The sequence below is a fragment of the Maniola hyperantus genome, chromosome 10, assembly GCF_902806685.2.
Source record: "Maniola hyperantus chromosome 10, iAphHyp1.2, whole genome shotgun sequence".
NCBI lineage: Eukaryota > Metazoa > Arthropoda > Insecta > Lepidoptera > Nymphalidae > Maniola > Maniola hyperantus.
In genome coordinates this window covers 14,533,459-14,560,727 of record NC_048545.1, presented here as the reverse complement: position 1 = coordinate 14,560,727, position 27,269 = coordinate 14,533,459, and the positions used below count along the sequence as shown (strand labels likewise).

Here is a 27,269-nt window from a genome sequence, read left to right as displayed (position 1 = left end):
TAGAGTCACTGACGCTTAATTCACTCACACCCTCCATATAGGTGGTACATAGTACATACGAGACTACTGTCGCGACGAACGTCGCGAAATAGTTAATTGTACAAAATATAAATAGTAATCATCGTAAAATTAAATCATCCAATTATAATATCTAATTACAATAACGAGCAAAACGAGATTAGAAGGAGAGGAATCCAGAGCCGGACGCTTAAAATACTATGGTAAGTTGTCTGTGACTTTACTCTATGGGTCTAATGGTCTATACTTGAAACGCGACGCCGACTGTCTGTGGTCGAAGCCTCGAACCACGGCGCCCACCATTTTGTTAACTGACTGGATCCGAGCACGGCAGCCTCGCCTCACAGCACGCCCACCGTCATCAGTTCGGTGCCTCGCATCCTGTATTATTACTCGTAAGTGGCTAACTATAAGTAACTATATTTGATTGCTATTAATTGTGTGCATAAGGAACGTTTCCATGTAGCCAACGTCGAGAGTCGTAAGGGCCCTTTATTGGCAGGCCTTAGTCGGAATAGTAAATCGTCAGCGTCGGGAGCCATTGGGACCCTTGTTGGCAGGACTTGGCTGGGAGAAAGTAATCCGTCAGTATCGAGAGTCGTAGGGGCCCTCGGGTGGCAGGCCTTAGCGTCGAACAGCTAACTCTCGATACAGATGACGAGACCAGCTAGCTCTCGACGTCAGTGACGACCCCGGCTAACTCTCGGCGTAAGTAGCAAGCAAAGGTGTGGCACTTTGAGCCGGCACGAATAGCCAGTTACCTGACCGAAACGCGGTAGGTCAATGGGACCCAATTATAATCCTAATGGCTGGGCTAATGATGGAACCGTTCCTCCTTTAATTTAGCGCTAGTCAGCACTGGTCTTCCCCGCTTAGCGGCGAGGAAGACAGTAGCCCCGGCAGATTTCGTCTAGGCGAAATCTGCCCGTCCCATATACGTATTACAGAGTGCGAGGCAAAGGATTCTGTCCGATGCGACGGGGAGGAAGGCCGCTTCCTCGCCCGTCGCCTCAGTGCCGCGGAGACGGCGCATTAACCTGGTGTCGCACGCGCAAGCAGACTGCGCATCGAGCAAGGGTGAGTGCATAATCAAACATTCACAAACTAGCCTTCGTGACGTCTCTGGTTTCAACCCTCAAACCCGGGCGGCAAGCCGAGTCTAACTAAGCATAAACAGGAGGCGCCACGACATGGTGGAGATGCTGAGGATCTGATAAATCAGTAAATGAGCTTTCAGCAAAAAATGCTAAAAGAAAGAGGGTTGTCAAATAAGTTGTGAATGTTGTTATGCACTGACCTAAATCAGACATGTCTCGACAAGTCTCGACACGTATAGAGCGGCAAAGACCATTAGACCTTAATAGGTTATTTTCATGTCTTGTTTTCTCGTAGCTATGTGATTTGTTCTGAATATGATTATTCTTAAGCGTGAATGACCTACCTACCTACACATGAAAATTATTTTTCCTACTATTGAGTTTTGATACCTACCTACAGGTGATGAATAATTCTACTTATAACTAACACTTTAAACTCTAATACCTACTTTAAATAAGCAAAGTTATGTTGCATTTCACTGATGATTTTAACGTTTTTTTTAGACAGTTTTAATATAAATACCTACAATACATTGTAGTGAATAGTGACAAATGTTCAATGTTTAATTTAATAAAGGATAGGTACCTACCTAATGTGAAGAATAAAGGAGGATGCTGTGCGTATAGTCCTATAATAGAATAAAGGAAACCGAAAATTAAGAATAACCTCATTCTCTGTTAAAGTCTAATTGTAAAGATGCGACGGTATTACCAATGTTCTGAATTATTATATTCACAATAAAGTGACACTGTTATTGCAGTTTAGTGGAATAATTATTATAATTATGTTGATCCATGTGGGACTAAATCAATTAAAATAAAAGTTTGAGCTCGCATGAACTTTCTGACAAATTAAGATTATTGTAATATCATATTCAACTGAGACTTAAAGATGAGTCAATTTCAAAAGTATTTAGGGTTCCGCACCTAGTAAGAAAGAAAATCAATTCTAAAGGTTATCGTTTCTTGTATAACAGTTATAAATGTGAAAAAACCCTTGGTTTCGGTGCGCAAGAAATTCTTTTTTTTTTCACAAATTTTATGAATGAAACAGTGAAGTGATATGGACATTAACAATAAACGATAGGTACCTAGAGCAGTCACCTGCGATAGTACACTGACCTTTGCCGGTGCATTCACACTGGACTTGCTAGAACGGTTAAATAGTTACACACATACCTACCCGACTTGAGATTGCTATGATCATACAATTTTGATACGAAGGGGTCAATCATTGAATGCTTATGCTGAATGGTCACACAGTGTGTGTGCCCACGCATACCTAGTAACTGAGATGATTAAATACTAAAATTGAGACCCGGTTTAGCAATGCGAACCTTAGGCATGAAATAAAAGCCAGTAGAATGTACAGAGATTTAAGAATATTTGTAGAAGTTTATTGAATAGAGGTATAATGCTACTCTATTTTACTACATTCTATATCTTGTTGCAAGGGTAGGCATAACCCTTCTAGCATGTTAGTGGAATTGTGTACACATCTGTGGGCAGATGACTGACAATTATTGATAAGGTCGTTGTCACACTATGACGACAGGGCCGGACTATGAAATTGATTTATGATAAAGTCGGTTACTTACTTTATCCGCGATACTAATAACCAATTAATTTCATTCTACAACAACAACGGTACAAAATTATTTCGTTATAACTAGTCGTTGAAATTTATTTGATAAATTATTTGATGAATATATGAGATTTATAGAACAAGGGTTACCATGAATATTCAAACCATAGGACATTGATGTAACACAACAACTAAATAGAAGTTTTAAATGAACTTTAAAGTGAAATAAATGAAAGATGGACGATCATTTGAAAAATAGATCTACGATACTGACACAGATAAATAAAATTAGTTAGATTAAAGAAAATTTTTTGTTTTGGCCAATCCGCTTCCTTTCTTTTTCTCTCGCTTTTCTCCTAAGCGGTGCTATTTCATTTATAGAGAGACGAGCCACGAAGTTCCCGGTCACAACGAAGACATCAACTAAAATTCTAAAAACCTTAAACAACTAACCCGTTTTAAGGAAACTTTTATCTACTAATATTTCGAACATACCGACAAGATGGATCAAAGTCTCTTGGCGATATTGCACTCAATGAAAACAAAATTACAAAATTTATCAACCAACGCATCTCAAATAATAGAAACTCTTGATGATCCAACCACTCAATCTCCAACGATTATACAAGAAGCAGAAATTATTTCTTCGAAATTACAAACTTTGTTAAATAGATTGAGCTCCGAATTGACCAACTACTTTCGATTAAGCAACGATCCTGCGCCTGATGACATATCCGAGATATCTACAGTACAATTAGAAGCCGAAGATATATTGTGTGAACTTAAAGTCAAAATTAAAGAAAAGATTAAAGTAATTGAACGAGAAAATCAAGTCAACAGGGATACGAATCCGAATCTAAACAGCCGGCTACCGAAACTGAGTTTACCGGAATTCGACGGCGATATCCTGCAATGGTCAACATTTTGGGATCAATTCAGCTCAAATATTGACAAACGAAACTTAACCGATGTCGACAAGCTATTGTATTTAAAAGCTTCATTGAAAGGTGAAGCGAAGAAGATCGTGGAAGGCTTAGAGACAACAAACAAGAATTACAGTATAGCACTAGTGACATTAAAAAATCGATATGGAAAGGAAAACCACATAATTGATGCACACTACTCAGCGCTGTATCGTGTCAAGGCTTCCACCGCAATGAATGTCACGGAGGTGAGACAAACACTAAACGAGATCGAACGACACCTTAGGGTGCTTAAATCGCTGGGCGAGGACATAAACCACAACCATCTACGTTTCCTAATCATGGAAAAATTCCCGCAAGAAATCATTTACGAAATGAAAATGAAAATAAACACCGAGTCCATCGAGGAGATAAGGAAATGCCTCGAAGTCATTATCACGGCTAGGGAAGACGCAGAGAGAGTTATCCAAGGAAAATCTGAAGACAATTACACTACCCAATCTCTACACGCGAATGCATCCGGCGACAATAATATGAAATTAAAATCCAAAAGGCCAACAAGTAAAGAAATGTCCACAAAGAAACAAGATAAAAATCGGGGACTATTTCAAGGTCGTCAGAGAAGTTTTAGGAAACAATTCAAAAGAAAATGGGAAGAGCCAGTAGGAAACCAAGAAAGGCAACACGAAAAGAAAAGAAAACTTCACTGCATCTTCTGTCAGGAGAACCATTTTAACGATCAATGCAAAGCCTTTACAACGTTACGAGAAAGGAAAAATAAATTAATTAACCGATGCTACGCATGTCTTCGCATAGGACACACCGTAAAGACATGTGTGAGAAAACCAAAATGCGCACACTGCAACGAGATTGGATCACATAATCGGGCACTTTGTCCTAGAACTTTATCGAAGGAGATAGAACCGACTAACACTCTAATGCAGCTAAACGCCAAAGGTACTACTATACTTCAAACAGCAGTTGTGAACGCGAAATCTGAAAAGGAAGGACACGTGGAGACAAAATGCCGTATTCTATTAGACTCAGGAAGTCAGCGCACATATATAACACGAGAAGTCGCGAAACAATTGAATCTTCCAATTGAAGAAGAAAGCAGACTTTCTATATTTACCTTTGGGTCGAAAACACCTCAAATCATAGATAGTCCCATAGTAAAAATTAAACTCTTAACCAGAACCAATGAAACACTATTACTTTACGCTAACGTCGTTCCTTACATATCGCAATGCGTACCATATCCCGATACGGAATTAGGACATTGGGAAAATAAGACTGTTCTAGCCGATGACGGATCATTATCATCTAGGATTGACATCCTGATTGGAAACGATTATTACCATAATGTTATGAAAACCGGAAAGCTTAAAATTAGAGAAAACTTATACCTGGTAAATTCTAAACTTGGGTGGATACTATCTGGTGAGACAAATTTAAAACCAGTAGACGAATTATCTGTAATTACTTACTTTCTGTCTTGCGGAGAAACGAAACTGAATAAACCAGATTTACCTTTAAACAACGTTGACATAAAATCATTATGGGATCTAGAATCAATAGGAATTACCGACTCACCTAAGATCAGTGCCGATGAAGAAGCAGTTAAAACCTTCAATGAAAGTACCGAAGTTATCGATAATAGGTATACCGTATCTTGGCCATGGACAGAATATCCTCCATCTCTATCAACCAATTTCGGGCTATCATTCGGTCGATTAGTTTCATTACTAAAGCGCCTCGATTCAAACACATTATTGGAATATGATAACATCTTAAAGGAACAAATTAGCAAAGGCGTAATAGAATTAGTATCGAAACACACCAACCAGGAAAAACACCCTGTTCATTATTTGCCGCATCATTGTGTTCGCCAGAAGGAGAAACCTATTAGAATTGTATACGACGCTTCAGCTAAAACAAAGGATAGCAACAGTCTGAACGAATGCTTATATTGTGGCCCAATGATGTTAGAAGATTTGACTGGATTATTGGTAAAATTTAGATATCATCAAATCGCATTATCAGCTGACGTAGAAAAGGCTTTTTTACAAATTGCACTTCATGAGAGAGACCGAGATGTGACTCGATTCTTGTGGATCAAAGATCTTAACAAACCACCAACCGAAGATAACATTATTTACATGAGATTCTGTCGCGTGCCATTCGGAATTATCAGCAGTCCGTTTCTGTTGAATGCCACGATAAAGCTCCATCTGTCAAACGATGACAAACCGAAGGTTAGAGACCTAGCCAACGATATATATGTAGATAACCTAGTCACTGGTAGTTCATCCGTTGCGGAAGCTTTAGAATTGTATAACGACTCCAGAGAAGCATTTAAACAAATGTCTATGAACTTAAGGGAGTGGAGTTCTAATTCTTACGAATTTACGGAACAAATCCCAGACTCGTCAAAGGAAATCCGTGTTAAGATATTAGGACTTGATTGGGATTTAAAGGAAGATCTACTTCAATTGAGATACAAGATCGACTCTAATGCGAACAATAAACGGGAAGTATTGAGAGTGATCGCTTCAATCTACGACCCTTGCGGATTTGTTGCACCACATATTCTACCTGCTAAATTATTTCTGCAAGAGCTTTGGAAAACCAAAATTAAATGGGACACCACCTTTTCAAAACAGATGAAGGAAGAGTGGTCGACAATACGTGAACAACTAGACAAGATTAAAGAAATATCAATACCCAGATGTTATATGGCGAATGCTCAAAATAACGATGTTCAATTGCATTGCTTTACCGACGCGTCTCTCAAAGCTTATGCAGCTACTGTATATATAGTGAATGAGAACAAGATCAGTTTCGTCATTGGAAAATCTAGACTTGTACCTATAAAGGATCAGGATAATTTGAAAATTCCTCGATTAGAATTACTCGGAGTATTAATTGGAAGTCGTCTTATAAAATTTATTCGGAACTTTCTTCCTGCAAAAGTAACACATCAATTTCTTTGGACCGATAGCCAAATTGTAATCGGATGGTGCAAGTCTTCTAAACTTTTACCACCATTCGTAGCAAGGAGAATCCAAGAAATTAAACGAAATAAAGAATTGATCATAAGATATGTTCCCTCAGAACTAAATCCAGCAGATGTAGCAACAAAACCTTACAGCACTTGTGAAGATAAAGTGAAATGGTTAGCTGGACCTCAATATTTGTTACAAGCATGCGACACATGGCCACAAAAGACAACAAATACCAATTCCTTGTTGTCGCGGGAGGATCTTCCGAATGAAAGTGAAGATGAGGAAGTTGAAATGGATGAAACAATTTCTGCAAATTGCAATAAAAGATTAGATGAAATTAATAACCAATGTAAAATAAACGAAAAGGAAAAGGAACAACTACAAGAAACCTATTTAGAAGAAATAAAGAAACTACAAGAAGAATATTTCAAGGATGAAGTGAACGGGAAAGATACAAACTTAAGTCGAAATTTAGGATTATTTCGTGATATTGACGGCATATTAAGATGCAAAGGAAGGATGAGAAATACGAATTGGTCGTTCGATAAAAGATATCCTATCTTATTGCCTAAGGACTCTCAATTGACTAACAGAATAATTATGGAAACACATAATAAAAATTACCACGTGGGTGTTAACCACACATTGAGCATCATACGCGAAACGTATTGGATTCTACAAGGTAAACGACAAGTACAGAAATTGTTGAAAAAATGTCCAACATGCGTTAAGCACGGTGGAGGACCATACAAACTACCACCTACACCCGCACTACCACCTGAGAGAGTTAACTATAGCTCTCCCTTCACGTTCACGGGAATTGATTATTTGGGACCAGTTTTAGTAAACAATGGAAACGGTTTAGAGAAAAGATGGATTTGTTTGTTTACTTGTCTAGCGATAAGAGCCATACATTTGGAAGTCGTTCAAGATCTATCAGCGGAGGAAGGCCTTCGAGCCCTGAGAAGAATGATAGCCACTAGAGGTCTCCCGACACTTATCACCTCAGATAACGCGTTGCAATTTAAATTGATGTCAGAAATCTTAGCAAAACCTTACTGCATAGAGAATAAAATTCGCTGGAGATTTATACCCGCTCTCGCACCATGGTTTGGCGGTTTTTATGAACGATTAATGGGCATTGTGAAACACTGTATGAAGAGAACATTACAAAAACACTGTCTTAAGGATTGCGAACTATCTACAGTAATGAAGGAAATTGAAGCCGTGGTAAATACCCGTCCACTCACCCATATAGATGCCGAGCTGGATCATATATTGAAACCAGCTGATTTCTTGGCTGTAGGAAAATGTATAACAGTAGAGAATACCCGGAAGGAACCTTTAGCAGAAGGAACCGTTACAAAAAGGGAACTAGTTAAAGGTTGGAAAAGAGCTCTTAAAATCCAGGAAGAATTTAGAGAAATGTTTTCTAATCGTTACCTTCTCAGCCTTCGAGAAAGATACCAGCATTCACATAGGGATCCAAGAGTCACTTCGAAATTAGAACCTCAAGAAGGACAAATAGTCCAGATAAAGGGGGAACATCCCAATCGGGAAAGCTGGCGAGTTGGGAAAATAACAAAACTTATGAAGGGGAAGGATGGATTTAGCAGAACAGCGAAAGTAAAAGTAGATAATAGCGAATATATTAGATCCATTTCACACTTATATCCACTGGAAATGGACGAACAAGAAGCTCACGCTCTAGCTGACAAACCTAGACCAAGTTACAACTATATACCTTCCGAACGCATAACAAGAGAAGTGCACGAAGAAACCACTGGAGAAACCAGTGAGATACGTAGTGGTGAAATCGATGCACCTGAAAAGGAAAATGATCACACCATACAAGACCATAATGAGACGATGTTAGAGGATCAACTTCTGCCAGAGGAGATTACTAACGAAAACGAAGTAGACCTTTCTTCCGAGGAGCCAAGACCCAAGAGAGAAGCGGCTGTCAGGGCCCTCGAGAAGATTAAGGAATGGACGCAGAATCTTATCGTCTTATTGTAACTTCCGTTGTTGGGGAGTGTCGCGACGAACGTCGCGAAATAGTTAATTGTACAAAATATAAATAGTAATCATCGTAAAATTAAATCATCCAATTATAATATCTAATTACAATAACGAGCAAAACGAGATTAGAAGGAGAGGAATCCAGAGCCGGACGCTTAAAATACTATGGTAAGTTGTCTGTGACTTTACTCTATGGGTCTAATGGTCTATACTTGAAACGCGACGCCGACTGTCTGTGGTCGAAGCCTCGAACCACGGCGCCCACCATTTTGTTAACTGACTGGATCCGAGCACGGCAGCCTCGCCTCACAGCACGCCCACCGTCATCAGTTCGGTGCCTCGCATCCTGTATTATTACTCGTAAGTGGCTAACTATAAGTAACTATATTTGATTGCTATTAATTGTGTGCATAAGGAACGTTTCCATGTAGCCAACGTCGAGAGTCGTAAGGGCCCTTTATTGGCAGGCCTTAGTCGGAATAGTAAATCGTCAGCGTCGGGAGCCATTGGGACCCTTGTTGGCAGGACTTGGCTGGGAGAAAGTAATCCGTCAGTATCGAGAGTCGTAGGGGCCCTCGGGTGGCAGGCCTTAGCGTCGAACAGCTAACTCTCGATACAGATGACGAGACCAGCTAGCTCTCGACGTCAGTGACGACCCCGGCTAACTCTCGGCGTAAGTAGCAAGCAAAGGTGTGGCACTTTGAGCCGGCACGAATAGCCAGTTACCTGACCGAAACGCGGTAGGTCAATGGGACCCAATTATAATCCTAATGGCTGGGCTAATGATGGAACCGTTCCTCCTTTAATTTAGCGCTAGTCAGCACTGGTCTTCCCCGCTTAGCGGCGAGGAAGACAGTAGCCCCGGCAGATTTCGTCTAGGCGAAATCTGCCCGTCCCATATACGTATTACAGAGTGCGAGGCAAAGGATTCTGTCCGATGCGACGGGGAGGAAGGCCGCTTCCTCGCCCGTCGCCTCAGTGCCGCGGAGACGGCGCATTAACCTGGTGTCGCACGCGCAAGCAGACTGCGCATCGAGCAAGGGTGAGTGCATAATCAAACATTCACAAACTAGCCTTCGTGACGTCTCTGGTTTCAACCCTCAAACCCGGGCGGCAAGCCGAGTCTAACTAAGCATAAACAGGAGGCGCCACGACAACTACTATCCCGAAATTTTTCAAACTTGAACATGGGACAAAAATCAAATGTCAAAAGCTCTAAAGACGCGCACGTGTTGTGTCGCCGTGTACGAAGGCACGTAATATCCGTAAACAACGCAAAAATGTTATCCCTCTTTTACTTAACTCGTAACTATCGGCTAGTGTTATGCGAAAACAATTTAATACTAGGTAGTTTAATATAGAGCGCGCCAAACAAGTACTATCTACTACAGTTCTTGCAGTTCACGAAGGCAAGTGGACTTTACTTGTGGTTACGTCGGATACACGGGCATTGCGTAAGTGTGCGTGCATGTCGGACCAATCAGTCGCGAGCAAGCGCTATCAAACGCACACATTCAGTGTACGTTACTTATACCGATACGACTTAAACACAAGCATGAGCCGCTCGCCTTCGTGAATTGCTTGAACTGTACCAGTAAAGTCAAGTTTACATATATTTCAATTTGTTTTCATAGGGTCAATATTTTCTCGTAGTAAAAGCCATATCCACCTGTCAGTGTAGGCATCCATTAGACCATTGGTTCCCAAAGTGGTCCAGGTGGACCCTAAGGGAGACTCGACGGGGGTCTACGTACTACCAACTTTACGTTTTTGACATCCACTCACAGCACAATCAAGTAATTAATTGATCAATCAATTCTTACTTGTTTCATTTTAAAAACTCCCCATTCGTGATTGGAACTCAGCCACAGCGCAAATTTCTATAGTTAGATCTAATCTTCACATTTTTTGACGAGTTTTGGGAAATGAAGCTACAGGGGGTCCACAGGAACCAGCAAAATTTTGAAAGTGGTCTATGAGAAAAAAAGTCTGGGAACCTCTCATTAGACGTTAGGTTGTGCTGTCAGTTCTGCCATCTAATACCAACCTCTATACGACGCACTATACTCTTTCCACGGAGAGAAGTTAATATAGGGGTCTCTGTTACGTGACAAAGACAAAGGTCAGTGGGCGTCAACCATTCTGAATGACCGACCAATCGCAAACGAGCCTATGTTTTCCATGCTACTCTGTCCACGGAAACAAGTTAGTACGGAAAATATAGGCTCGTCCAACCATTACCAATGTAGTTAGTGTGATCTTACAGTTATTACAAAACTGTTTTTTTTTTACTAAAACAGAATTATTGCTTTTGAATATTATGACTTTTTACAAATGCAATTGATAAATTACAAGTATGAGGAATTAAAGTTGGTCAATTAGTCTAACACTGAGATCTATACAGGGTGTAACCAGAACGCTAGCAAAAACTTAGCGTTATTTTATACTATCTAAACACAATCCAATACCAATAACCATTTGCCTCATTTTTTAGTTTTAGTGTTTTAGTATTTTTCAACCCCCAATGTATGGCGTGCAAAACTGGGGCCAATGCCCCACCTACGACGCGGCATTGGGTGTAACCAGAATGCTGGCAAAAACGAAGACAGGTGATAGTACTGATGATTACTGATATGATACCACAAAAAAAAACGCAAAAAAATAATTATCCTATATTTTGTAAAAGTTCACGATATATTGCAAATAAAACACCTGACTGACGCTAGATGTCAACTTAAGTTGCGTAAGTAGGCCACTCGGAGTCAATGCCGCGTCGTAGGTGGGTTATCGGCCCCAGTTTTGAACAGTATACATTACGGTTTTGAAAAATACTAAATCACTAAAACTACAAAATTAATGAAATGGTTATTGGTATTGGATTGTGGTTAGATAATATAATAATAACGCTAAGTTTTGTTAACATTCTGGTTACACCCTGTATATTCGTAACATATTTTCAATGGATTTTACAGTACTAACAAAACATATTGAAAATATATATTGAGTCTCCAGCTAAGACCACATAGTGGAGGGTCTGTCCTTTTCCATGTTTGTATGCATTATGATTTATGATACATTTTTAACCGACTGCGTTGTAATGTTGATTGAAGTAACTATAAAAGTATAAACAAATACTAATTACTAGTAAAAACATCTCTTTACTGGCATAATTTTTTTAGACCCATTCATTAATTTTGATTATGTAGTAATAATAACAAAAAAAAAGTACGAACTGGCTGGTTTAAACACTTTAATTAACTAAATAAATAGATATCATAATAATAATATGTATACTGAATTATCCACTAAGTCGAAACAAAATTATTTTTCTCTTAAATAAAAAAAAAATCATACAATCTATCTATTTTTATCATGACGATCGGGCTTCTTAGTATTTGTTTCAAACAAATAACATTATTCCGATATGACCCTATCCTTAGGCCGATATCTATAGAGAAAGAAAGAAAGAAAGGAAGAAAATGCATTTATTTGTTGTTGGTGTCACAGATAAAAACAAAGTACAAATGTAACATTTTCATCTGTGACACCACCCCAAATGGGAATACAGGTGCGCAATTGCGGTAGAACGACAGCTACAATGTCACGATCGCAATCACCTCGGATTGGTTGACGCTCGCTCACTATTGGCTACAATGCATTGTTGCAACAAGAATTGCACAAATTCAGCCAATCACAACAATTGAGATTGTAATAATGATTGATGTTTCCCGCAATCGAGGTGCTGCTCAGCATAATGTCTTGCATCATAATATGCGTTAACACACATAAGATGCAGGACGCTGATTTTCAGCTGTGACCCAGTGTGATAGCATTCTATGACTTTGCTCACACTTCACTTAGTGCAGATTTCATCAAGTGACGGTTTTGACCATGGAATAAATTGGACGTAATGAGTAAGGAGTTTTTGTATTGAAATCTGCCAAAATATCAAATTTACTCTCGGATAAGACTTAATAAACGTTTCATTTTAGCGTTTAATCAGTCACATCCGCGACGCGTGCGCGAACTGACTCCCTTGAAAAAGGACCCCGGATGGGTTCTAAACTAGTCGGGCTAACGTCGACTAAACACTTGAGTAAAGCCGGGACAGATATTGTATTTTACGTTGGTGAAATCGGCCCCCAGAGTTAGAACGAGATAGACTTTTGTCAGAGATATACATCTGTCTCATTCTGTCTTTAACAGACGAGAGACACGGGCCACACTGGCTCCACCCACTTTCTTTGCAGGTCACTTCTTTGTTGCAAACATGAATCTGCATCCGTAAAAGCTCCGCATTAACTGATGCGGATGCGGATGTTCCGCATTTGCGGATGCGCATGCGAATATTACCGCTGCTAGAAATGATAGATCATGACCGAATAGACTTGATGTTAGTAATATTACATCATGATTACTATACTTGGACTACGAAGAAACCCGATCGGCACAATTAAACGAGACGTCCTTGTAAAAGGGTATAAATAACACATATTATGTGTACTATATCTTTATCAGAAGCGCCAAAATTAATCGAGTGCCTTGTTTTAGCTCCGACTCGAACTACGTGAATTGCCTCTCCATATTATTATTATATTTTAATACAGATTTAATATTCATAAGGTGAATTGTTTATAAGACACTTCATACGAAAAATAAATTAAATTGAATGTGCGCTTAGTTATAAACAAAATGGCCGAATGAGCACTAATAACATAGGTTTTTTTTCTCCAAAATCACTACTTCATATACACTACGCATATAATAAATGCGAAAACGTGTTTGTTTGATGGTTTGTCCTTCAATCACGCGCAAGGGGTCGACGTGATTTTTTGCATGAGTATAGTTAAAGGCCTGGAGAGTGACAGATATACCTACTTATTATCCCGGAAAATCAAAGAGTTCCCGCGGGATTTTTAAAAACCTAAATCCACGTGGACGAAGTCGAGAGAAAGTTGCTTAGACTTAAGACAGAGTTAAAACGAGACAGATATATATCTCTCACATAAATCTGTCTCGTTTGAACTCAATCTTAAGTCTGAGCAAAGTCAAAGTGCGCTCTATAGATGTCAGCCTTAGAGTTCCTGGTTTTACAACAAAACTAAGCACTTTTTGCCACAATTCATTTAAAATTAGTTTCGTATTAAGTGTCTTACATTAGAGCTAACTCGGTTGTATACAAATCTCTCAACTTAACTAAATAGACAAGTCCAAATACAGTCGTAATAAAACTGTCTCCAGAAAGGCAACTGTCAATTTAATTTAGTTAGTAAGCTAGTTGTATAGCTCAGGCCAATAAAGAAACGAATCGAAACGAAGCTAGTCATTCCTTCTCACTTACACTCTTACTGTGTATAGTGTGCAAGCGAGTCGAAATGATTACTGAATAAAGTAACGAATCGAAACGAAGCAAAGTTAATCATTCTTTCTTACTTACTCATTTTATCTAGGTATAGTGTAAAAGCTAGACAAAATGATTAGTGAATAAAGAAACGAATCGAAACGAAGCGGCGATAATCGTTCCCTTTCACTTACACACTATGCCTGCGTATAATGTGCGAGCGAGAGAAACGAATTGGTGCTAATCATTTTGTCTCGCTCGCACTCTATGCACAAATATTATGTGTAAGTGAGAGGGAATGATACTAACGCCGTTTTCGTTTCGTTTATTGTCACGAGTTATACAACCGAATTAACAGCAATATTCACCTCAGCACAATCGTTCCGACACTAAACATTAATAATTACACAAAGCTATCTACATGAGCCACTCGTGTCACTTCAGTGTTGCCAGCTAGTGTTCACAGTACACATTATTGCATTATTTTTATCTGGTAATACTATCCTAAGGTCTGTGTAGGTTTTGAATAAGCATGGACGCACTTTGGATGCGTTTTCGTACGAATTTATCTCGTGCGCACACGGAAGAACAATTCCGACCTGCCAATTACTACAATAATATGGGAGCGCGTTGACTGAATGTAAGTTATAACAGAATAACGTCCAATAATAATAATTATTAAGTTTGGTCGTTATTCCAATATTAAGTTTGGTCGTTACCTATCTTTCGACAGCTATCTGCAATCTGTCGATAGCTTACTCATCAACGTGGCTAAGGAACTTTTTGACAGATGATGAATAGATTGTTTATTAATTTCGGCTGTTAGCTGCAATAACAGCGACTTTGCATGATTTATTGCTAGTGAATACTATAGGAATGACGAATTAAAACAATAACTGCCTTAGCACCTTTTAGGCTAAGCGTATGGTGAGAAGCAGGTGACCCAGTTCAGAGCAGTGTAGGGCAGAGCAGATTTTGTAATGCATGAACGTATTGAGAGCTGCGTACGGCGTACGCTACGGCACAGACAAGTAAAAAAAACTTTAAGGCGCTATGCGTACCAAAAGACACATTTCGGACGTTCAAAGAATCAAGTTTTGGCCTCAAAAACTACAAAAAAGTTTACTTATTTTTTAATATTATAAAAATTAAAGATATTCTTTAGTGAATTACGAGAGCCAAGACACAATTGGTATAATTTGGCTCGATACAAAAATATCGCGAAGTTTCCCCAATTTGCGCATTTTTTACACGACCATTAGGAGAAAAACAAGTTTTATTCGATTGATATAAAATCAATTTCAATAAAATTTCGTAGTTACGTTCAACGTTTAATATACTAAGGGATTACGGTATTATTTTATGGTAACAAAGCATATAGATTTTTAAATATAAATATTTATAAATAGCGTGCAACAAGTTTGCGCTCGGGCGGCCCAGACTTTTCCATACATTTCGCCTTAATGGAATTAACTACGAGTCGCAGCATACGCTCGCGGCCTGTCTGCCTCAAGTACCCTGCTCTGCCCTGCGAAATCTGTACTGTACTATGCTACGAGATCTATAGAGCACACTTTGACTTTGCTCAGACTTAAGACACTGTCAAAACGGGACAGTGTTATACCACTGCCATAAATCTGTCTCGTTTTAACTGAAACTTAAGTCTAAGCAAAGTCAAAGTGCGCTCTGTAGATCTCAGCCTACCTCATGGCTTTAGTAGTAACGTGTATAAATCAAACCTTGGTCGAGTTAAGAAGTTACAATGGCGGGTTGTATGCGAAGTGCTGGCAACGTGTCTGTCTGTGTGTATTGCTTGTTGGAGATGGAGCCGGCTGGTGGCGTCTGGGAATGATTCATTAACTTGCGTTTTGTATTCCTTTCATTTCTCTCTTCCACTCCAAAGTTAACTGGACTTCTGGAACAAAAACTTCACTTGAAACTTTCGAGATTTGATTTTGTATGCAATACTTGTGAATCCATCTATACTAATAGAAGTCGTGAAGTTATGAATTCGTGAGGTCGTGAAGTCATGAATTCGTGATGGTCGTGAAGTCATGAATTCGTGATGTCGTGAAGTCATAAATTCGTGAGGATGTGAAGTCATGAGTTCCTGAGGTCGTGAAGTCGTGAGTTCCTGAGGTTGTGAAGTCGTGAATTCGTGATGTCATGAAGTCATGGATTCGTGAGGTCGTGAAGTCAAAAATTCGTGAGGTCGAGAAGTCATGAGTTCCTGAGGTCGCTAAATCGTGAAAGCCTTTGCCGGCGGGCTGTGTGTGTGTGTTCGTTTTGTTAAGCTATTACTTTATGAAAGGGCGCCCCTTAGTGTTTAGTGCTGGTTGTTGTGTATGTGTCTGTCTGTGTATACGCACCTCGCACTACTGGCAGCACTGCTTGCGTACAGAATCAGCCCCCGATGGCCGCACGTCAGCCGGCTCCGCGTCGGGCCGGATGACGTCACCCTCGGGCGGGTCGCGCATCTGCTTCTGCGATACGATCCTGTAGATCTCTGCAAACAAATACACAAACATACATAGAATATACAACATATTGAGGGCATCAAATGTTTGTAGAGACGCGGGGATTTCTTAAATTTATTCCAATACAACTTAGCCCTTGACTGCGATTTCACATAGTGGTAAGTGATGGTGTAGTCTAAGATGGAAGTGGGCTAACTTAGACGGCAGTTTCATAGTTTCAATGCTGAATTAATCAAATCAATCTATGAGGGTAGAAGTGCTGTGCAAGGGGGTGATGAAAAATGAAAATAGTGAGTATGCAACATAGTTACCAGTTAATATGTTCTGGAAGGCCGGTTCCACGTTGGTGGAGTCGAGCGCGGACGTTTCAATAAAACTGAGCCCGTTCCGTTCCGCGAACGCCTTCGCTTCTTCTGTTGGGATTGACCTGCAAACATTCAATTTCAAAATCAATTTCAATGTGATACCACTTCTTTCATGTAATGGTACAAGAACATCTTAAAATTGAAGACACTCTTAAAATTTGAAAGTTCTTGTTACTGAAGTGGACGTTTGGGGAATTGAGCCAAAGAGGCAGACCTGACATTCTGGGAAATGGACATAACAGTAACGCTACTGGACTGTCGAGCAATTGGACCTTACAGGCTGTAGGCAAGAAGCATTTCTAAGAAGTAGATGATGCCCGCCACGGGATATTAAAAACGTGGAACTCTTTAGTTTTCCGGGATAAAATATAGCCTATCCCCCTTCCTCGGAATGCTAACTCTATATCAAATTCGTGTCGTTCGGGGTCGTGAAAAGCTAGCAGATAGACAGACAGACAGGCAGGCAGACAGAAAGACTTTCGTATTTATAATATTATAAAAGTTCATTGCGTTTTACATACCTACTAGACTGGCAACGTGTCTAAAAACCCCATCAACTACTTTCTGGAATAACCCATAATTTATGTCAACGTTCACAGTGCTGCCTATGGACATATTCTCGCATGCATAAATGCTTAGAATGTATCCTAGGTAGCTCAATACAGTACAGATTCCGTAGTTCTCACCTAAGGTGCCTGAGATCGCTCTTGTTGCCCACGAGCATGATGAGGATATTCTGGTCGGCGTGGTCGCGCAGCTCGCGCAGCCACCGCTCCACGTTCTCGTACGAGAGATGCTTGGCGATGTCGTACACCAGCAGCGCGCCCACAGCGCCGCGGTAGTACGCCGACGTGATCGCGCGATACCTCTCCTGGCCCGCCGTGTCCCATATCTGCGCCTTTATGGTTTTGCCGTCCACCTTCAAACAACACATTATACATTGAAGAGGCAGCCAAGATACTTTTTGGTATGCTAAATTAAGAAAATTGTTACATTAACGCGTGGGTCTGGGACGAATGAATCGAAAATCGAATGCTGATTTAGATTTTCGATTTATTCATTCCACATAGACTTAACAATCGACAAATTTAACACCGATTGACAATTTTTATAAGACTGTTTTTTGTGAATCTACAATCCATTGTTCAATTGTTCGAATTATTCGATTGTTTTTGGAGGAATTAATAGAGAAATAAATTTCTGAAGAAAATCCTTGAAAGTACATTCTTCTACAATACAATATTAAAACAATATATATTTACATTTAAAATGCATAGTATTATAGAGTTTCTGAGACAGTAACAGCATGGAGAAATGATAAATAATAATAATTTAAAACTATCATTAGTTATGACTTAGGTATATGTAATCACTAATCAACCTCGTGTTTGTGTCTATTTTTAGAAATCTCGGACCGTCGCATGCTGGTTCAATTAAATCTAATCAACTTCAACAATACACTTCACACATTTCGAAACGGGATCCCTTCTTCTCGTCATATTGATATTACGTTTGGAACAAAATAACTATGAATTCATGATCAAATACATCTGGGATACAATCAGACTCACTGATCAATTTCCATCCTCATGCATTCCATCCACATTCTTCACTTGAAATCAAATCAAATAATTTATTCAAAAATTCAGAACACTTTTTGATTCTCATTTCTTGGATTTGTAAGATAAGGGTGAGGCCAAAACGGACGTAATTTTTTTTCGAGTTGTAAGTCGCGTAATTTCGGTCGCCGAAATTCTAGCTAGCAGAAATTCTCGTTGTTTCAAACTCATTTTGCGTCGCCGTGTGGCACGAACTGGAATTTTGTATGAAACCGAATGCAGCAGAAATTACTCGACTGACAACTCACAAAATTACGCTCGTCTGGCTCTGGCCTTATCACAGTGCAGATAATTTTTACGCGAACTTAAAACGCTTCCATCTTAGGCCACATCATGACTATACATCAGGCCTGATTGTGGTCAAGCGTGTGCTTATCCATACTAATATTATAAATGCGAAAGTGTGTCTGTCTGTCTGTCTGCTAGCTTTTCACGGGCCAACAGTTTAACCGATTTTGACGAAATTTGGTACAGAGGCAGCTTACATCCCGGGGAAGGACATAGGCTACTTTTTATCCCGGAAAATCATAGAGTTCCCACGGGATTTTTGAAAAACCTAAATCCACGCGGACGAAGTCGCGGGCATCCTCTAGTAATGAATAAAAATATCTCTTTTATATAGACGGTTAGTGAAATGAACAATAGGCCTCTAAAGTGTAATGCATTAATTGACGTATCTGTATAGAAGCAATTACGATATGAAAAAATTGAGAACGCTAAGAGGTCATATACGCATACATAATTATACATAGTGGGGGGTCATTGACACATCCGCTATGAGTTTGTGCGATTTGAATTTTTTGTCGAAAGGACTGACGGCGTCTATCATTTACCATTATACTTAGGTATTGATTAGTATAAGTCCCGCAACTTGCTAATGCGCGTAGCCGCCATTTTAGTGACGTCAGCACTAGTCTGAAACTGAAGTTTCGAGCAACCAGTACAAAATTTTTGCTGGTGGTCTATTTTTATTTCGGCTGACGTCAAAATGGCGTCATTTCGATGTTAATGAGACATGGTTCCAGCGCAATAGCAATTTGCGGGACTTATATAGCTGTAGATTAACGGTGCATTTTGACTGAGCCTCCATAGCTCAACCGGTATAGGAGTGGACTGAAAACCGAAAGGTCGACGGTTCAAATCCCGCCCGTTGAACTATTGTCGTACCTACTCCTAGCACAAGCCTGACGCTTAATTGGAGAGGAAAGGGGAATATTAGTCATTTAATATGGCTAATATTCTATTTAAAAAAAAAAAAAATTGTGCATAGGTATAGTTCGCGAAAGGTCGAGATCGCAATCGGGGTTTGAGGCGGGGGAAGCCCCGCTCACTCGCACATCGCCCGGGCTGTCCCGCTCCGGGTTAGCGCGGGGGCTGTGCGGGTGTGCGGGGTGTCCCCACCCCGATTTCCATCTCAACCTGTCGCGTACTATATTGGTATGACGGACGTATGTAGACATCCGCTAAGAAAGGATTTTGAAAATTCAACCCCTAAGGGGGTAAAACACGGGTTTGAAATTTTGTGTAGTCTACGCGGACATCATCTAGATAAATATGACTAGATGATGCCCGCGATTTCTAATGCTAAGATGACGTCATTTGCCTATCGAACAAACAAGCTCTGTTGTATCGATACTCTTGGGGTTGAGTCTATACTTAATAGATGAACACGAAACGTTTGCTATGCACCTATCAAGGTCAAAGCAACGTTTGGGGTTGCTTGAGTTTAGCTGAACAGCTTTTTGTTTGACCTTAGGGAAACCTCATTCTTAGACTCGTCTTCTTTCGGCGGCGTGATTGAAGGATAAACCAACACACTTAGTGATAGTAAAAAATCATGCAGTGCAGGTGCATTATGCCTAAATAAATAAGTAGTACTAAATAGTACCGTAGGAGAACTAGAGTAACCGACATAGGTCAACGGGTTGCGAAGCTGAAGTGGTAATGGGCAGGGCACATAATTCGTAGAACCGATAGACGTTGGGGTCCCAAGGTGCTGAAATGGTGACCTTGCACCGGAAGACGCAGCGTTGGAAGACCCCCCACTAGGTGGACGGACGACATCAAACGAGTCGCAGGGAGCCGCTGGATTCAGGCGGCGCAAGACTGTGGCGTGTGGAAGTCCCTACAAGAGACCTATGTCAAGCAGTGGACGTCTATCGGTTTGAGGATGATGATGATGACTAAATAGTACTGGAAACTAGAAGGCACAGTCCGCGACAGGTCGAGATAGCAATCGGGGTATGAGGCGGGGGAACGCCCCGTGAACCTGCACCGGGTTAGCGCGGAGGCTGTGCGGGGCTCCCTCCCCAATTGCCATCTCGACCAGTCGAGTACTTACATGTTAATAGGATCTAGAATCCTAATGAGGTCAGACACACATACTGATGTAATTCGCATTACGTGTAATGAAACCATCTCAACAAGTGACCTTTGTTGTTATCGCGATTCCCAGATTGGATGTTAGAAATTAGTATACCTTTAATGTGGGCTGTCTATGCGCAAATATGCATTTATAAGAAGTGTGTTTCCACTCGTGTCTGGTGTCTACCGGCAAAGCCGTACCGCTAAGCGATTTAGCGTTCCAGTACGACGCCGTGTAGAAACCAAAGCAGTGTGTGTAAGTAGGTTTAGTAAAAAACTGCCATACCCCTTCCAGGCCAGCCCGCTTTCATCTTAGACTGCATCATCACTTACAAGTGGTGATATCCTAGTGGCTAGTGGCCTAGTGGTAAGAAGCAGTGATAGCTTAGTGGTTAAGACTTTAGCTTCCTCTTTGAAGGAGTCCGGAGTTTGATCTTGGGCTGGTTCGATCTTGGATTCTCGTTCTATTGGACTCAAGCACGTGATGGCCCCTTCGCTTCCTCGCGCGATGATCGCGTGCAGTACGCGGCCGAAAGTAATGAACATCGACCTTTAGCTTTTAGATAGCAGATTTGTAGAACGTTGTCCCTGTCGTTGAGACCGACAAAACGTCATATAGGTATGAGTGACAGAGACAACGCTCTACAAAGCCAAAATGCCATTCTAAAGGCCGATGTACAACACTTTCGGCCGCGTACGGTACTCACTTTGTATTAGGACAACGCCTATAGACTCTCGTAGTTAGGTACATATATCATGAACTCAAAATACAATACATAAATAATCAAATACTATATTTGGAGTGGAGCCAAATATGTCACAAACTTTATAAAAGACCATGGCCACCCCTGTCTAGAGCACTTATAGAGGAGGCATTACCCTACAATGGGATTTTTAAAAAATAATTTAAAAAATCACCAGAAATAGTCTTGGCCTTATAATATGATTATTAGTAGTTTATTAGATTCTAGTACCGTAGACCTATTCCACTTCTTGATACGCCTTACTCACAACCTTGAATGGGAAGCTGGAAGAAATCTCTGTTTAGAGATAAGCATTTCCAATGTAACTTAATTTATTATTACTTTGTAATTACAATTTTTGGTACATGAATAATAAAAATAAATAGTTAAATAAATGATTCAAGATATAGTGATAATAAAACTACGGAAATAAAGTATTTTTAGCTCTTTGTGCTTTGATGATTCATTGAAAAATGCCATTCTAATGATATCTATAACTTTTATACATCTCAAATGTATGACTAAGACTTATTTGTTAACGTATAGACAGTAACTATGGGAGGATACCTTATAATACCTTTTAAGTCTTTTTATGGTTGCGCATCTCAAGAGCCAAGTGGCCAAGTGCGAGTCAATCTCGCGCACCGAGAGTTCCCTACTCGGGTATTATTTTCGACATTTTGCACGATAAATCATAAACTATTATGCATAAAAATACATTATGTTTAAAGCACTTTCATATGATATCCCAACTAGGTATAGTTATCTTTTTTAATTTTTTTTCGTTATGTAACCACAAATTCACGGTTCTCGAATTTATTCCTTTACTTGTGCTATTAGACCTACCTATGTACTAAATTTCATGATTCTAGGTTAACGGGAAGTACCCTATAGGTTTTCTTGACAGACACAACAGACAGACGTACAGACAACAAAGTGATCCTATAGGGGTTCCTATTTTCCTTTTGAGGTACGGAACCCGTACAGGATCATTATATAGGATACATTGTTTGTCTGCCTGTCAAGATCCATCAAGGAAATCAAAACCTATAGGAAACTTCCCATTCATTGACCTAGAATCATAAAATTTGGGAGATATCAATGTCTTATAGCCACCAGTAAAGGGAAAATCCAAAAACCGTGAATTTGTTTTTACATGACAAAAAAAGTGTTATTTTTTGTACTATATCCACTGGACCCTTCGTATGCAAGCCCGACTCGCACCTGTCAGGTTTTAAGATTATGATTGACACTTGACTACATTCTCAAGGCCAAATATGTAAACAAATATGAATGTTTTAAAGCAAATGATGACATTTCGGCATTGTAGAGCGTTGTCTCTGTCACTCATACCTATATGACGTTTTGTCGTCTCAATGACAGGGACAACGCTCTACAAATCTGCTATCTCCTTCTAAATGTCGATGTATATTACTTTCGGCCGCGTACTGTAACTATTATGACATATCTGTTATGCCCCGCGTCATCTGAATGAAAGAAAGAAAGAAAGAAAAACGTTTATTTTTTAAGGCTGTACCACACATTACCATTATTAGGTTAGGTTATCCCGGCGCCTCTTATACTTGAGTAGTAAAGTCAAAAGACCTCAAGTAGAAGAAGCGCCGGAATAAACCATGTCATGTGTGGCACAACCCGAAAAAAAAGGTCCCTACTCAGCATAAATGCCATATGTCTTGCACAAGTACAAAAACATACAGCGCTGGTTTTCAGTAGGAACCCTGATTCGGGTGGCGCCACGGAATTATTTCAATTGTACTTATATTCTAATCTATCTATTCTATATGTTAATAATATATACAAATTCACACATATTATACTTACTTATATATATATATATATATATATATATAATTGGACACATCTATGCACATGTATAAGGTATGGCTATGATGTAACCTAAATCTTGTTACAAAAAGGAGTACTCCGCCACATGATCCTGAAATTCTACCTGTTTCTCCAAAAGGAATTGAATGAGGCTTTAGTTACCATGAGAGATGACAGTACACTTACTTTCACATTTCACTATTTTATTAAAACGCTAGCTGATCGCGACTTTGTCCGCGTGGATTTAGGTTGTTCAAAATCCCGTGGGAACTCTTATGATTTTCCGGTATAAAAAGTAGCCTATGTCACACTCTAGGTCTTTAACTATACCCATGGAAAAAATCACGTCGATCCGTTGCGACGTGATTGAAGGACACACCAACAAACAAACACACTTGCGCATTTATAATAATACTAGCTGCCCCGGCGAACTTCGTACCGCCTAACAGTCGATTCTTTTTCAGGATTTTTTTTAAATTTTTCTCTCCGTAAGAACCATCCTCGCACTTCAAGGAATATTATGAAAAAAGAATTAGCGAAATCGGTTCAGCTGTTCTCGAGATTTGCAATCAGCAACACATTCAGCGATTCATTTTTATGTATAGAGATGGGTAGTGATGAGTAAAAATTACAGTAACTTAAAATTATTATGCCAAGTAATGATTTGTAGACTTGGAATAATTAAAGACCCAAGTTTGTAGATTGGCATGAGCAAATCAGATGTAGATAACAGATTATCTAACATGAGATAACTAATTGCATTGGTTAGTTGTATGCAAATACATCAATACTAATATTATAAATGCGAAAGTGTGTCTGTCTATCTGTCTGCTAGCTTTTCACTTCCCAACAGTTCAACCGATTTTGATAAAATTTGGTACAGGGTTAGCTTACATCCCGGGGAAGGATATGAAAAATTAAGAGTTCCCATGGGATTTTAAAAAAACTTAAATCCACGCAAACGAAGTCGCGGGCATCCTTTCCTCCTCATCTGCATGCCGAATTTCAGCCTGATCCATCTAGTAGTTTGAGCTGTGCATTGTTAGATCAGTTAATCAGTCAATCACTCAGTCAGTGAGTCACCTTTTCCTTTTATATATTCAGATATTTAATCCAATCCAATTTCTCTTAAATGTAGTTAATGAAGTAATCTATAATATAAAAATGAATCACTAAATGTGTTGCTCATTGCAAATCTCGAGAACAGCTGAACCGATTTCGCTTATTCTTTTTTTTATAATATTCCTTGAAGTACGAGGATGGTTCTTACGGAGAGAAAAATTTAATTCAACCTCTCCCTCAATTTTCTAAACCCCACCCGAGCGAAGCCAGGGCGTGTCAGCTAGTTTAAAATAAAGATTCTAAGGTTCACTTCTCAACAAATAGATAAACTTAACATAAAGGTTATTGTCATTATCTTAGAAAAAACTGGTTCATACACTTAAACAATAACATTGTTGTATTGAGTGAAACAATGAAGCAGATTTCAAATTCCTTACATACTATGTGATTCACAGATCAAACTAAAGACACACACAACTCTTGTCTTCAGCTTTGTGTGTGTGAAATTCAGCTTAAGAAATCTCTAGACCAATTTTAATTAAAGTTAGAGTATTTAAGTCTGACTACAATACACGGCAGAAAGTAATGTACATCAACCTTTAGAAGGAGATAGCAGATTTGTAGAGCGCTGTCTCTGTTGTTGAGACCAACAAAACGTCATATACATATAAATAAATAAATAAATAAAATAAAATGTTTTTATTTCGACCAACAAGGATCATATTGGTGTTAGTAATTACACGAAACTTAAACCTAATTGTTAGTAATTATTAATATTAGTGTTAGTAATTACACGAAACTTAAACCTATTTGTTAGTAAAAAATCTATAACTATTTAAATTAGGACAGGATCGATTTGCCAGCACGTGAATCATACAACAGTGATTCAAGTACTGGCAGTCGATCCTGTCAGAAAATACCTTCAGGAGGCCATTGGGGCTGGACCGGACTCTACGCAACAGGGATGTGCACCGCTTTCGCATAGTAGTATAAAAACAGTCTACATGCGCCTCGGCGAACATCCCTGACGCGCTGCAGAATCTGGGCAGCCCCATCAGCATCCTGAATGCATTATTATATTGTATTATATTGTAATATAGGTATGAGTGACAGAGACAACACTCTACAAAGCCGATATGTCATTTTAAAGGCTGATGTACATTACTTTTTGCTGCATACTGTAATATGCTTGGAATTACTGTGATAGCCTAGTGGTTAGGATGTATGCACCTCTAACTTTTCAGAGTTATATGCGTTTCAAGTGATTAAATATCACTCACTTTAACAGTGAAGGAAAACATTGTCGGGAAACCTGCATGCCTGAGAGTTCTACATAATGTTCTCAAAGGTGTGTGAAGTCTGCCAATCCACACATGGCCAGCGTGGTAGACTATGGCCAAAACCCATCTCACTCTGAGAGAAGATCTGTGCTCTGTAGTAACTAAAATTACAGGTCTAAATGTATTGCTATCCCTTTTATAATGATCCATGCAGAAAAGGACAGCACTAGATTTAGACCTGCCAATTGAGTTAAGTATAGAGATTGTGTAGTACAGAATTAGTCACAATTGTTCAGAGTTAACCAATTAAGTAGTCGCTCCAATTTTTGCATAATGCAAACAAATAAACAGACAATCTATCAGATTGTGTAGTTAATAGTTAGTAGATTATTTACCTCTATACTTCTTGTTGCAAACTCCACACCTATTGTAGATTTTGATTCTAAATTGAATTCATTTCTAGTAAAACGTGAGAGGAGACTGCTCTTTCCGACTCCCGAGTCGCCGATCAAAACAACTGAAACAAAAGCACTGAGTTGAGTATAACAAGTCTCAATAACTTCGCAAAAAACAACGTAAACAAAACAATGCCTCAATATCCGTACTACGTTCGTCTTTTGGCAAACAAATTGATCTGAGATGACTGACATAGGTGACTCATGGTGTACGAAACTTTATAGAAAATCGATCAGCACGAACCTAATCAGCTGATATCAAACAAAGCGAAACTTTCACATAACTCCAAAATGACACTTATTGTAAGTATATGAATTACGTGAATTAACCAAGCTTCTACTAAATTCTCATTGAAAATATGCGAAAAATTCGATATCCAAGTCAATAATCTACGTCATTCCAAACGAAACAATAGTCATCGTTAAACCGAAAACTCAACATAACTCCAAATCATTCTTATAAGTTTATAGTACGTTTAGCAGACATTAATCAAATACCTTTGAATAAATAATCGTATTCGTCCTCTCTTGTACCCATTTTGATTATTCTAGTTGTTCCTTCGACGTCAAAATCGGTCAACTAATAATGTCAAGTTATGCGTAAAGTAAACAAAAATAATTGTACACAAAAATATCACAGGCTTTTTAAACACACCACAGCTCACAAAATATCACTTTAACTATCGGATTAATTGAAAAAAGATGGGTTTAAAACTAAATTAAATCCTAAATTGTCACTGGAACAAGATGGCGGATTATTTTACGCCCCTGTTTTGCGTTCAGAATTTTTGACGTTTTTGTTTTGTTTTGACGTAACACGACACTGATGCAAAATGTTTCTTTCTACGCATTTGCCATAATTTTTTTTTGTACAATCTTATAAATCTCGTTTTAGTTTTGTCTAATTAATTATTAATCTAATAATTGATTTTGATTTATATATTGTGCTAATTTTTAAAACTATAAATCATCATTTTTTTTGGTTTTAACTTCAATGTTTTTATCTAGATAATAATAAAATAATGTACAAAAAATTAACTTTCTCAAACGCTGCTAAAATGGAACGTG

At 39.1% G+C, this 27,269-nt stretch overlaps 3 protein-coding genes across 3 annotated transcripts in view; 1 reads left to right on the top strand and 2 right to left on the bottom strand.

Annotated features, from left to right (window-relative positions):
• The window catches only part of LOC117985911 (WD repeat-containing protein 44), a 296,876-nt gene that overhangs the window by 42,018 nt on the left and 227,589 nt on the right, over window positions 1-27,269 (bottom strand). The gene's annotated exons all lie outside the window — the stretch shown is intronic.
• LOC117986158 (uncharacterized) lies at window positions 1,617-9,651 on the top strand. The gene is made up of 3 exons (XM_069501477.1): window positions 1,617-6,311; window positions 6,738-8,643; window positions 9,492-9,651. The coding sequence occupies exons 1-3, from the start codon at window positions 3,203-3,205 to the stop codon at window positions 9,649-9,651; spliced, it is 5,175 nt and encodes a 1,724-aa protein (XP_069357578.1). The 5' UTR covers window positions 1,617-3,202.
• On the bottom strand, window positions 11,884-26,985 carry Rab11 (RAS oncogene family member Rab11). Its single transcript, XM_034973024.2, has 6 exons — window positions 26,700-26,985; window positions 26,142-26,263; window positions 17,520-17,752; window positions 16,780-16,895; window positions 16,361-16,497; window positions 11,884-15,906 (listed from the first exon to the last, which is right to left on the bottom strand). The coding sequence occupies exons 1-5, from the start codon at window positions 26,737-26,739 to the stop codon at window positions 16,367-16,369; spliced, it is 642 nt and encodes a 213-aa protein (XP_034828915.1). The 5' UTR covers window positions 26,740-26,985; the 3' UTR covers window positions 11,884-15,906; window positions 16,361-16,366.